The sequence below is a fragment of the Mesoplodon densirostris genome, chromosome 16 (assembly GCF_025265405.1).
Source record: "Mesoplodon densirostris isolate mMesDen1 chromosome 16, mMesDen1 primary haplotype, whole genome shotgun sequence".
Lineage (NCBI taxonomy): Eukaryota > Metazoa > Chordata > Mammalia > Artiodactyla > Ziphiidae > Mesoplodon > Mesoplodon densirostris.
The window spans coordinates 35469740-35482754 of NC_082676.1; the positions used below are offsets into that span (position 1 = coordinate 35469740).

The following is a 13015-nucleotide window of genomic DNA, read 5'->3' on the forward strand; positions in this document are numbered from 1 at the left end:
GAACTCTTTTTAAGCATATTAAAATTCTTCATATTTGTCCACTCTACGAAATTATCTCATGGATTCTCAAAACAGCCCTGGGCAGAAATGGGGTGGGTTTTGAGCTCCAGCGTCTCTGCTAAGGAAACTGAGGCTTGGGTTACTTGCCCAAGGCCTCAGAGCAAGCGTTTGATGGCATTGAGACTAGCTCTGGGCTGTCTGACACATCCTTCCTTCCTCAGCTTTAGCTCATGGAAATTTTTAACCACCCTTTACGAGTAGACAAAAACAAAATAATGCAAACCCCCTTTCCCCCAGTTTATCTTTATCTCTTTGTTAAAATACACCTGCACTCCTGTCTCTCTCCCTTCAAATGGTAACAATGACTACCTTAGCCAGATCCTGAGGCCTCCCAAGTGGTGAGGTGCAGGAAGCAGCCTCCCACACAACGGCCCCACCCCCACCCCCAGACCCTCTCCCCTCTGGCAATATTCAGAACACAGCCCCGCTGCTGCGCCCCCAGATCCTCCTTCCCTCGGCGATAGCTCGCTACAAACTATTCAAACTTATCTTTGCATCCTCCTCTTCCCACCAACTCAGACAATCAACATCAACTTGGACTCCTCCTTGCCTACAGTCCCAGGGACATTGTTGGTCTCTGTGTAAATGTTTGTTGAATGAATAAATAAAAGTTTATTCACACTAAGGTGTAAATGTGAAAGGACAGTTATGTATTTTAATGTGTTAACTCTCCCAGGGGCATTTATAATAGCCTTTTAATATATGGGGCCATTTACAACTTATTCTTTATATTCATTATTTTGCGGAGTCAAAGGTTACTGGGAGAATGACTTGGGCCGCGGGGGCGGACGGGCAAAAGATTTTGAGCCCCGGCGGTGAAACAGGTCTGGACCCCTGGGAACCTGCAAGGATTGGCGACGAGCACCAAGAGAGCCAGCTCCAGTGCCCTCCCTGTACCTGGGGGGCGGCTGGAAGACGGGGCGCGGCCCAGGGAGCTCGTCCCCTGCTGGACAAAGACGCGGATGGTCCAGCTCCCGACTCTCAGAGCCGCTCAGCCCGGAAACCGGCCCCCCCTGCCGGCCTCGCCGCCTCACTGCACCCCGGGCCCCGCAGCCGCAACCTCGCCCGGGCCGGACGTGGTGTGCGCACCCGGGGAGCGCCGGCTGTACGGGGTACGCGCGTGGGTACAGGCCCCGGGTCGCCGCTGGGGGGCGCCGCTGCGCGCTGCGCCCAGCTTCGCTCCGCCGGGCCCTTGGACACCAAACCCAGCACGGCCCTGCCGGGCAGGGGCGAGGGGCTGCAAGGAGCGGACGCCCCAAAGCGGGGGCGGGCTGGCGCCGGGTCCCCTGAACCCCACGACGTTTCTCCGAGTCCCCCCACCGGCTCCGCTGGCCCGCTGCCCCCCACACCAGGCTAGCGGCGCAGCGCAGCACAGCCACTCCCGCTCCGTCCTTGGAGGGTGTGGAAGGGTGGGTTTGGGGCCGGGGGCGGGTCTGGGGGCGGACCCGGAGGCGGGGCTGTCTCTGCGGCAGGGCCCTGTTCGGCTCCCCCCACCGGTCTCTCTCTGTCTCTCCTCCTCCCTCCTCCTGCTTCGGGCGGAGCCCGGCATGGGGGGGCCGGCGCCCGGCAGGCCAGGTACGGTGATGTAGAAATTGGGGATGCTTGGTGCGGGGAGGTGGGATGGGGGGACAAGGGGTAGGGAGGATTGGCGGGGCGAGAGACGGAGAAACCCAGGGTAGCAGGACAAGGGGAAGGGGAGGGGTGCCCGGGAACCTGGGGCCTTTGGATGGAGAGGGGGATGAAGCCGGCCAGGTCTGGAACAAACAGGGAAGGGAGAGGACGGCAGTGAGGAGAGGCGCCTAGAAGGAGAGGTGAGGCAGAAAGCGCAAAGGAGAGTGTGTTTGGGGGAAGGGAAACCAGGGCAGGTATGGAGGCCGCAGCTCAGAAGGTAGCTATGAGGCCAGTCTGGAGACCCCCGGGTGGGATGGAGGGGCGGGGACTGCGAGAGGGAAGCCGGGAGCCTCCCAGATCCCGGAGGAGGAAGGTGATTTGGGCCCTCAGCGAGGGAGGCGGAGACCATCGCTGAGGGGCCAGGGTGCAGGAATAGGGGTGGACGGAAGCCCGGGCCCAGGCGAAGGACTGGTGAGGGGGTCGGCAGGGAATGGAGAGACATGGATGGGTGGTCTTGTAGCTGCCCAACTCAGAATGCCCCCACCCTTTCTCCAGCATCCCCGCCCTGCCCTCATGACACCCCCCAGCCTCAGGCCCCAAGAGGGGGTGAGGAGTCTGACTGTCTCCCCCTTCCCCAGCGGGGTGCAGTGTAGGCAAGTAGGCCCCAGCATAACTCCTTGTCTATAGGTACGTCCAGTCGGTGCAGCCGATTTGTGTGTGTCTGTAGGTCTGTGTGTGCTGTGGGTGTGTCGGCGTGTTTATGTCTGTGTGTCTGGCTGTTCCTAGGTTGTGTTTACCTATGCCAATCACTGTGTCTGGTCCTCTGTTGGTAGATATGGGTCTGTGGCCCGGTGGTTTGTGGGTCTGAATGTGTGTTTGTGTGGCTGCAGGGTTGCTGTAGGTTGGTGGGGGCTGTCTGTGTGGTGGATCAGGATGTATTTACAGGATGGGATTCTCAGTCTGATCTCTCCAGAGTGTGTATCTGTGGCTCTGAACACCTTTGTCAGGGTGTGTGACTCTGGATACATGTCCGTCTGTGTCTATACGTGTGTGGGTCCTGGAGGCGGTGTTGGGTTTTCTGTGCCTCCATCTGTTTTCCTCTCTATGAGGACCCAAGTCACATCTCTGCTCCTTTCTCTCTCTTTCTCATTCATTCCTGGCCCCGACCACCCCACGTCTTTCTTTTTTTTCCTTTCCATTCCCCCCTACCAAGTGGATCCGGGACCCAGGGAGGGTCGCCCCCCGGGCCTGGTGGCGCTGAGCAGGAATCCCCAGCACCTGCCTCCTGCCCCACGACATGAACCTCCTCTACCGAAAAACCAAGCTGGAGTGGAGGCAGCACAAGGAAGAGGAGGCCAAGAGGAGGTAAGGCCGCATCCCAGATTGCCCCCTCGCCTGTCCCACCTCTGTTTCCCTCGTGGCGGGGCCACATCCCTCTGCCCTTCCTGACTCCAACAGCCTGGTCATCAGTCTGATCTCAGAGCCCGTGCTCAGTACAGAACTGCTGGAATTGCACACGCCCTGTCCCTGCCCGGCTCCTGGCTCCTGGCTCCAGCCCCTGCCCTGGCCTCTCAGGGGGCTTCCAGCCCAGGGACACCCTGTTGGCTCTTCCCCATCCCCAGAGGCCCAAGACACTCCTTCCTGACTCACCTCTGGCCTGTGATGTCCTCCTCTCTGTCAGTGTGGGCCTGGCTCCTGGTTCCCCTGTCACCTGACCTTGGAAGGGGCAGGCCCTGCTGCCCTCATGGTCCAGGGATGGGTCATTTGAGGGGCGCCAGAGACGATCCATTTGGCTCCCTCCCAGTGACAGGGCTGTGTGTGTGTGTGTGTGTGTGTGTGTGTGTGTGTGTGTGTGTGTGTGTGGTGGGGGACGGGCAGGCTGGCCCTGCAGAGGAGCCAGGACTGGGAGCCAACCCCCCCCCAACACACACGGCTCGCCCCCTCTCCTTGCCCTCCCGGGGACCTGGCACCTGGCCTCTTCCGTCTTGCTCCCTTCTCTTCATTCCCATTGACGGCACAGCAGCTCGGAGCCTGAGTCAGAGCCACCTCCCTGCTCCCTTCTCCCTCCTCAAAACTGTGAAGTTTAATTCTTGTTGTTAATTAGATTAATCAGAGCTATCACTGCACTGATCTCTCCCTAATGAAGGGTTAGTAGACAGGGCCTTAATGAGAGCCCATCCCACCACAGCTCTCCCCTCTTCCCTGCCGGCCGCGCCCCCCCTTCACTCACACAGAAGCTCAGAGACAGTGAAAGGGAATGGGGGGTGAGCTTGGGAGGGTGACAGAGAGAGGACAGCGCCAAGGGAGAGGGAGAGGGAGAGAGAGGGAAAGGGAAAGAAAGAAAGAGAGAGAGGCAGGGAGGAAGAAGGATCAGCCGGGGGAGGCTCCTCTGAGGATGCGGCGGTACAGCCCGGGTCCAGGAAAGGAGGCGGTGTGGGAGTGGAGGCTGCAGCAGCCAGACATGAAGGGAGGCCAGAGGCCAGGTGTGGGCCAGCGTGAGAGTGAGAAGGAGCAGAGCCAGGGTGGCAGGAGCATGTGCCAGGCGGGGCTGCGCTGCCTGGGTTTGCATCTCCATGTACGAAGTTGTCCACACGTGTGTGTGCACCAGAGATGCCCAGGCTGGGGTCGGCCAGCTCCAGGAATGCTCCCTTGCACACAGGCTCACCCCTTCTCTCATCCCTGCCCTCCATATCCTTGCCTTTTTCAAAGCCTAGAAATTCAGTCTGAAGATTCTACCTTAGTGCTTTGGACCCTCAGGCTCCCCCCATCTCCACCCCGGCCCCCCTCCTCCTACCTGGGAGGCCACAGAGTTGCAAACCCCTCTTGGGGTATGGGAGCGGGGGGCCCAGGCCTGAGGCCCGACCTCTGCTCCATCTGGGCCTTCTCTCCCCAGCTCCAGTAAGGAGGGGGCTCCCGCAGGCTCCGCGGGGCCCGGGGCCGGCCCAGGGCCGGGGGTCCGCGTGCGGGACGTTGCCTCGCTGCGCCGCTCGCTCAGGATGGGCTTCATGACGATGCCCGCCTCCCAAGAGCACACCCCCCACCCCTGCCGCAGCGCCATGGCCCCACGCTCCCTCTCCTGCCACTCGGTGGGCAGCATGGACAGCGTGGGGGGCGGGCCTGGGGGGGGCGGGGGGGGCCTCACAGAGGACGGCAGCACCCGAAGACCCCCGGCCAAGCCCCGGAGACACCCCAGCACCAAGCTCAGCATGGCAGGGCCGGGGGCAGAGACGCCCCCCAGCAAGAAAGCAGGTGAGACACCAGCACCCCTGCCCAGTAGGACCCGGGAGCTGGGAGGATCCATTCCAGGCCAGGGGAGGCCTGCCGGGAGGGTTCATTCAGGGAAGAACCAAGGAAGTGGAAGGTTCCATTCTCAGAAGGAGTGGGGGTGTTCCTTTTTGGAAGGGCCTGAGATGAACCATTCAAGGGCAGGGGAAGCTCCTTGAAAAGTTCATTCTTGGGAAAGGGGTGGCCTTGGAGGGCCTTGAGGGTTGGGGAGAATTGAGGGTGGGAGCTGCAGATTCTGGGGCGTTCATTAGAAGGACGGGAGGCAGACCGGTAGGAAAAGAACCTACTGGGGCTGTAAGTTGAGGGACGTGGGGAAAATGAAGCGGCAGAAATGTCCTTGCCGGTGAGTCAAGAGGTCACAGTGGGTCTCCCCATTTCCTTCCCCGACTTAGAGCCCGGTTTCTTTTTCTCTTTCCCACTCCCGCCCAGGCTCACAGAAGCCAACCCCGGAGGGCCGCGAGTCCAGCCGGAAGGTTCCTCCACAGAAGCCCAGGCGAAGTCCCAACACCCAGCTCTCTGTCTCCTTTGATGAGTCCTGTCCCCCAGCCGCCTCTCCTCGAGGGGGGAACCCGCCCCTTCAGCGCCTCAGTAGGGGGTCCTGTGTAGCTGGGGACCCTGAGGTGGGTGCCCAGGAAGAAGAGCCGGTGTACATCGAGATGGTGGGGGATGTCTTCAGGGGAGGAGGGCGGAGTGGAGGGGGACTGACTGGGCCCCCTCTTGGGGGTGGGGGGGGGCCGACCCCAACGGCTGGCGCTGACTCGGACTCAGAAGAGAGCGAGGCCATATACGAGGAGATGAAGTACCCGCTGCCCGAGGAGGCCGGGGAAGGCCGCGCCAATGGGGCCCCTCCGTTGACGGCAAGCTCCACACCGCACCAGCCTCACGCCCTTCAGCTCCACACCCAGCGCCGTCCAGCTTCAGCCCTCCCGAGCCGGAGGGAGGGGACGCCCACCAAGACCACTCCTTGTGAAATCCCGCCGCCCTTCCCCAACCTCCTCCAGCACCGTCCTCCACTCCTGGCCTTCCCCCAGGCCAAGCCTGCTTCCCGAGCCCCTGGCGATGGGGTCTCGAGGCTACCGGTCCTCTGCCACTCCAAGGAGCCAGCCGGCTCCACCCCAGCTCCCCAAGTGCCTGCCCGGGAGCGGGAGACGCCTCCCCCACCGCCTCCGCCTCCCGCTGCCAACCTGCTGCTGCTGGGACCCTCGGGCCGAGCCCGGAGCCACTCGACACCGTTGCCGCCCCAGGGCTCTGGCCAGCCCCGGGGGGAGAGGGAGCTCCCCAATTCCCACAGCATGATCTGCCCCAAGGCGGCAGGGGTGCCGGCAGCCCCTCCTGCCCCGGCTGCCTTGCTCCCCGGCCCCCCCAAGGACAAGGCCGTGTCTTACACCATGGTGTACTCAGCAGTCAAGGTGACCACGCACTCCGTCCTGCCCACCGGTCCGCCCCTGGGTGCTGGGGAGCCAAAGACGGAGAAGGAGATCTCAGTCCTCCACGGGATGCTGTGCACCCGCTCGAGGCCCCCCGTGCCTGGGAAGTCCAGCCCCCATGGCGGGGCTATGGGCGCAGCAGCTGGGGTGATCCACCACCGCGCCTGCCTGGCCTCCCCACACAGCCTTCCGGACCCAACTGCAGGCCCCCTGACCCCGCTGTGGACCTACCCAGCTGCGGCAGCTGGGCTCAAGAGACCCCCTGCCTATGAGAGCCTCAAGGCTGGGGGGGTGCTGAATAAGGGCTGTGGAATGGGGGCTCCATCCCCCGTGGTCAAGATCCAGCTGCAGGAGCAAGGGACCGACGGGGGGGCCTTTGCCAGCCTCTCCTGTGCCCACGTCATCGCCAGCGCGGGGACACCAGAGGAGGAAGAAGAGGAGATGGGCGCCTCGACGTTTGGGGCAGGCTGGGCTCTGCAGAGGAAGGTCCTGTATGGCGGGAGGAAGGCGAAAGAGCTGGACAGTGAGTGAGGAGGGGGTGACGGGGAGGGGGACCGGGGATGTCCGTGATGATTTGGGGGAGGTGTTGAAGGGCATACTTGGAAGCCACAGCCCATTGTCCTGAACTGGGAACTTTTCTGGGAGACCAGAGGGATGGGGGTATGCAGCAAACTGAAGGGATTAGGGTCCCCGTGTGGGCTCTGGAGGGGCAGGAAGACCTGGGATGGGGACGGGGTAGAATCTGGTCTCCTCCTCCTGCCCTGTCCCGCTCTACTCCCTGCCCCTCCCTTCGCTGGGCTGCAGGGGTGTGTGTTTGTGAGTGTGCGCACACTAGGAGCTAAACACAGCTGCCTCCCAGCCGTTACCATGGCAACCCATCCAGACAGGAGGGAGAGGAGAGGGAGGCCCCTACCGTTGCTTGGCAACGCAATGCTCTGCCAGGCTTACTCTGGGAGATGAGCTTAGTTCACATGCAGCCCTTCCCCCAATGCCCCCCTTCTCACTTCCCGGCTTTGGGAATTCTCCCCCTCCTAGGGAACAGCGCCCCTGGTCTCTGTTTCAGATGGTGTTTATTCTGGCACTGTCTGGGGCTGGGGGGTGGGCTCTGAAGTTAAACTGGGGTAGGGGAGACCCCTCTGAACAGGGAAAAGGGTTTGGCAGCAGTAAATATCTATGATTCTCAGCCCAGGGGTGGTGCCAGGACTGGCGTCCCTCCTTCTGTGTATGTTCTGTGTGAAGCAGGGCCCCTCCCTTCCCAGCTGTGACCCGCAACGGGGCAAGTTACTTCTCCTGGTCCACCCAGGCCGCGGTGTGTGTAGCTGGGGGGACAGCAAGACCCTTCCCATTGTACAGTCTCAGAGCTCTCCTTGTCACCCAGCAGAGGTCGAGGACAGTGTCCAGGCCTGGAATGGCAGTGCCGAGGGTCCAGGCAAGGTGGAGCGTGAGGACAGAGGCTCTATGGCATCAGGGATCCCAGTGAGGGGCCAGGGAGCAGAGGGTCTGCTGGCCAGGATCCACCACGGAGGGGACCGAGGAGGAAGCCGCCCCGCGCTGCCCATACCCTGCCAGACCTTCCCCGCCTGCCACCGCAACGGAGGTGACACGCTCTGCCCTCGTACACCAGCACACAGATGGGCGGGCTGGGGGGAATCTCCCAGGGTCCTCATCCTGGGCCCTACATTCTAATACCACGTCTCCAAGCCCTTTCCTCCTCTAATGAGGCTGCGGGGGTGGGGGGCGGCCTGGCAGGGGCTGTCCTCAGGGAACTGGGGGAGGGGAACGTGGAGGCCCCTTCCCTTCTCACCCCTCCATCTTCTGCCTCAGACTTCACGGGAGGCTACCGCCTGGGGCGCTCCGCCTCCACCTCAGGAGTCCGGCAGGCCGCGCTCCACACCCCTCGGCCCTGCAGCCAGCCCAGGGATGCCCCGAGCCAGGTGAGGAGGGAGACGGGGTTGGGCATTTTATTTGTGAAGGAACAGGTAGGTAAGAAGGCCCGGGTGAGGGAAGAAAGGCAAGACTTCAGGCTGGGGCCTGCCACAGACTAACAGGGAAGGCTGGAGAGCGAGGGGGTGGGGGAGATCCTGGGTAGCCAGCCAGGGCTGCCACTGGCCGACGTGCGCCTTTGTGCGTTGCGTTTAGAAAGAGACATCCCCTCTGGGTGGAAAAATGCATCCTGCTGGGAAGACGGCTTTGAAAAGGCGCCCCTTCTTGGGGTGAGACACGCCCCGCCTGGCACCAGGGCGCAGGGAGAGAGGACGGAGGCCTTAGGGGCAAGAGAGGACTTGTTTCTGGGCGACGCATTGGCCTCGGCGCTCGGCGGTGGGGACAGGGTCGGGTGACTCTGAGGTCCTTGACCCCCTTATTCCTCCCTCCCCCCCCCATCCCCGTCGGGGCCGGCGGCGGGAGGAAGGGGCACAGACCCAGCCTGCGCTCCCGCTGCCGCTGCCGCTGCCCCTGCCGCCCCAGGCCGCCCGCGAGCGCGACGGCAAGCTGCTGGAGGTGATCGAGCGCAAGCGCTGCGTGTGCAAGGAGATCAAGGCGCGCCACCGGCCCGACCGCGGCCTCTGCAAGCAGGAGAGCATGCCCATCCTCCCCAGCTGGCGGCGCGGGCCTGAGCCCCGCAAGTCCGGCACCCCGCCCTGCCGCCGGCAGCACACAGTCCTCTGGGACACCGCCATCTGAGGAGGCCGGGGCGCCGGAACCGGGGAGCGGGGCGGGGGAGACCGGCCTCGAAAGAGGGACGCTTGAAGGACCAGGTGAGAGAGAGCCGGGGAGAACCCCTGCCCTCCACCCTAGCCCCCGAGACGGGGAATCGGCCGGGCCCATCGGGTTGGGGGCGCCAAGCAGCACCCCCAGAAACTTGGGGGAGGGTTGGCTTGAGGTTGGGAGTGAGGCCCTCCGCCGCCCTTCCCACTGAGCCAAGCAGACCCCTCCTCTTGAGAGGGCGAAGGCCAAGGCCAGGTCAGCATGGGGGAGGAGGGAAGGGTCAGGGAGGAAGAAGGGGGGGCGGGTCAGCGAGGGACAGGGACCCGAGAGTGAGAGGTAGAGGAGCTCTTTTAGGGAGTGGGGGAGGTGCTGTTTATTTTATTTATTTTGGGCTGGGGGGCAATTCTTGGCCCTTCTGACCTGCTCCTGAACAGGGAGTGGGGAATCGCAGGCAAGTAAAGGGAACCAAGCTAGCACTCTCCCCAGCGCCTAAAGGCCCTGCCATCCACGCCCCACCAACGCTAGGGACAGGTCTGGAGTGGGGAGTGGAGCAGGAGAAGGGAGGGGCTTCGGGGAGCCCGGGGGCTAGAGGGCTCATTTACAGTATTTACAAGTCGCCAGTATTTGGTAGTGAGCTTGGCCTGCTCTGAAGCAGGCATCTTACTTAGCTCCGGGGTGAGGGGCTGGCACCTGGGATGGGGGGGATGATGGGGAAGGAGGGAAATTTTCGCGGGTGGGGGGCGGGCAGGGTATTTATTTAAATTAAAAAGCAAAAAAACAAAAAACCCAGCAGAGATGTCAGGAACTTTTTTTAAATTCCTTTCTTTTCAGAATAATATATTAAAAGACTAACGATCCTAGAACTGGCTTCTTATGTTTCAGTGCGCTCCGCCTTTCATATACCTGTCCCGTTTTCACTCTTGCCCCTGGTTGGTGGGAGCCGGAGGTTGTGCAGGGCGGGTTACTATGGCACGTGAGAGGGAGAGGTGGAGCTGGAGGAAAGTCTTTGGGAACGCCACCGTGCAGTGACTCAGCAAACCCTAATTGAGCATCTGATGTTTGCGTGGCCGTGCGCCGATGCAGAAGGAACGTTCCGACTGAAGCCTGTCCTCAAGCAGCTTGTAGTCTATTCAGGGAGGTGATATACCTGAGCCGACACCAGGCAGTGCTCCAGGAGTAGGAGAGGGAGAGAGCTGGACTCCTCTGACAAGGCACAGTGAGCCTAAAAGTACAGGTAAGGTTTGGATGAGCAGGGGGAAGGTCCCAAGCTCGTGTCATGATTATCTGCCATGGTGGGATGGGCACAGCAACTGTGTTTAAATAATGCTGAGGGCAGTGAGTCAACCTTGATGAAGCTGGTGCAGAAGGAGGGGCCTCAAAGCAAGAGGCTGGTCCTCAAGAAGGAATCCAGGGAGGAGGATAAAAAGAGTGTCTGGGAGAATGGAGGGCAAAGGGACAGTTTGCAAGATGCAACTGAAAGAAAACATCCTCTGATGGGGATGAAGGAGCCGAAGGGGGTATCCATGAAGCCCAAGTTTGGCGCTCAGGTGACTGAGGAAATGATCAGCCTGACATAGCATGGAAAGTGGGGTTGAGAGGGGCTATGAGGGAAGAATGTTGACTCTGAAGCAATGGTGAATATTCAGGTTTGTTACCAGCTAGACCAGAGATTAAAAAATGCAATGGATGATACCAGAGATGTCGTTTAGTGGTATGAAGAACATTTTTTAAAAGCTTTAATAGTTTTGTATTTATATTCATGCATATTAGAGAAATTATAATCAGCACATCAGAATACTACTTGTTATTTCACGGCAATTATTGCACAAGATAAGGCTAAATTTATTTTTAATGAATTGGTTTAAAGAAAAACAGTAAGCAAATAACAGTACAGGTGGAATACAGAATATGAAAAATTATGACAGTGGTGTGAGAATTTTTGAAATTTAGGAAATACCAAGTCAGAGATAAGACGATGATGGTTTGGGAGAGCCGACAAGACTGGATGTTAGGAGTCATCAACATAAAAGATGGTACTCAAGGCCAAGACTAAGCTCCATAGAGAGGGTGTGGACGGAGATAAGAGTTAAGAACAAGGAATAGCTTTTAAATTATTTATGTTTTTTTTAATTTCTATATATATATATATAGTGAAATGATAACCCTGATAAGTTTAGTTGACATCCATCACCACAAATAATTACAATTTTTTTTTCTTGTGATGAGAACTTTTAAGATGTACCCTCTTAGCAACTTTCAAACATAGAATATAGTATTGTTAATTATAGTTACCGTGCTGTACATGACCTCTCCAGGACTTACTTATCTTATAACTGGAAGTTTGTACCTTTTGACCACCTTCTCCCATTTTTCCCCACCTCCCACCTCCCACCTCTAGCAACCAATCTCTCTGTATCTATGAGTTTGGTTTTCTTTCTTTTTTTTTTTCCAGATTCTACATATAAATGAGGTCATACAGTATTTGCCTTTCTCTGTCTGACTTATTTCACTTAGCATCATGCCTTCAAGGTCCATCCATGTTGTCGAAAATGGCAGGATTTCCAATAGCTTTTTAATAATTAGTTAGGAAATTAATGGAAGGAAATATCTCATTTATAAGAGCAACAAGAATCATAAAATATCTAAGAGTACTTTAACAAGAAAAGTATAGGACCTCTATTCGATTAATCAATAAAACTAAAGTACTTTGAGTTACTCAACCAAGGAAGACTTGAATAAGCAGAGTAATAACTAGTTCTTAAATAAGAAGACCGTAATGTAAAAGATGTAAGTCCTCCCTAAATCAGTAAATTCAATGAAGTCTCTAAATCTCAAAAGGATAATTTGGGAAACTTGACAAAACAATTCAGAAGTTTATCCAGAATGATAATGAGAAAAACCAGGACATTCTGAAACAGATGAGTAAGGGGGGGACCTGGCCTATCAAATATTGAAAGCACAGTGAGCTGGGATTGGCACAGGAATGGCACAATCTATCAGAACAGAGTCCAGAAATAGCAGCAAATGCACATGGGAATTTAGCATGTATATGATAAAGGTGGCACTTGAATAGTGGGGAAAAGATTATTTGATAATTGTTTCTTGAACAATTAGCTAGTCAAGTGAGAGTGTGGGAAGCTGGATTTCTATTTCATTCATTACATCGAAAGATTTAAATGTAAAAACAAAATATTAAAAGGGAGAAGTGGGTGAACATTCTTATAACCTTGGGAGGGAGGAGGCCCTTCTAAAATCATATGAAAACCAGTAACATGTAAATCAACTATACTCCAATAAAAATTAGAAAAAAAAAGTAACAAATAAACCAAAAGGCACTTAAGTTTGATCTCATTCACAGCTAGAACTTCTATATGGCAAAGTCAAACTAGAAACATTAAACTAGGAAACTATTTCTAACACATATTAAAAAGATTGATGCAATATATAAGAAAGGTTTGTGAGTTGATAAGAAAAAGAAAAAACAACCCCAGCAAATGCGAACAAAGGACATGAACAGACAGTTCACCAAAGAAAGAGAAATTACCAACAAACGTACGTGCTCAACCTTAACAATAAGTAATGCAAAATAAAACCATAATAAAACACTTTTCACCCATCAGACAAAACTGAAAAAAATTCGTAACATCAGTCTGGCAACTATGTGCAGAAGACAGGCATTCATTGTGTAAATGTAAATTAATACAGTCTCTCTGGAGGTCGGTTTAAAAATATTTATGAAAATCTTAGATGTGCATGGTTTTGACTCAGAAATTCCATTTCCAGGAATTTATCCTACGGAAATAGTTACACAGGTGTGCAAAGCTAAATGCACAAGGGTGCTAATTGCAGCATTGTTTGAAATAATGAAAAATTGGAAACAACCCCAAAGTTCATCAGTATGGCACTGACTAAATAATTATGGTAAC

General features: G+C 56.8%; 1 protein-coding gene across 1 annotated transcript; it reads left to right on the forward strand.

The window, feature by feature from the left end:
• Positions 1-1547: 1547 nt before the first annotated feature.
• NYAP1 (neuronal tyrosine phosphorylated phosphoinositide-3-kinase adaptor 1) lies at positions 1548-9356 on the forward strand. The gene is made up of 7 exons (XM_060077920.1): positions 1548-1635; positions 2885-3036; positions 4565-4920; positions 5386-6906; positions 7765-7980; positions 8208-8317; positions 8802-9356. Exons 2-7 carry the CDS (start codon positions 2969-2971, stop codon positions 9063-9065), a joined length of 2535 nt encoding a protein of 844 aa, XP_059933903.1. The 5' UTR covers positions 1548-1635; positions 2885-2968; the 3' UTR covers positions 9066-9356.
• Positions 9357-13015: the final 3659 nt, after the last annotated feature.

What these genes read in the sequence shown, in the direction of transcription:
- NYAP1 (XM_060077920.1), top strand. Translation starts at nt 2,969, where the DNA reads ATGAACCTCCTCTACCGAAAAACCAAGCTGGAGTGGAGGCAGCACAAG. An exon ending in GAAGAGGAGGCCAAGAGGAG is followed by an intron (nt 3,037 to 4,564) that starts GTAAGGCCGCAT and finishes TTCTCTCCCCAG; the next exon opens with CTCCAGTAAGGAGGGGGCTC. An exon ending in GCCCCCCAGCAAGAAAGCAG is followed by an intron (nt 4,921 to 5,385) that starts GTGAGACACCAG and finishes ACTCCCGCCCAG; the next exon opens with GCTCACAGAAGCCAACCCCG.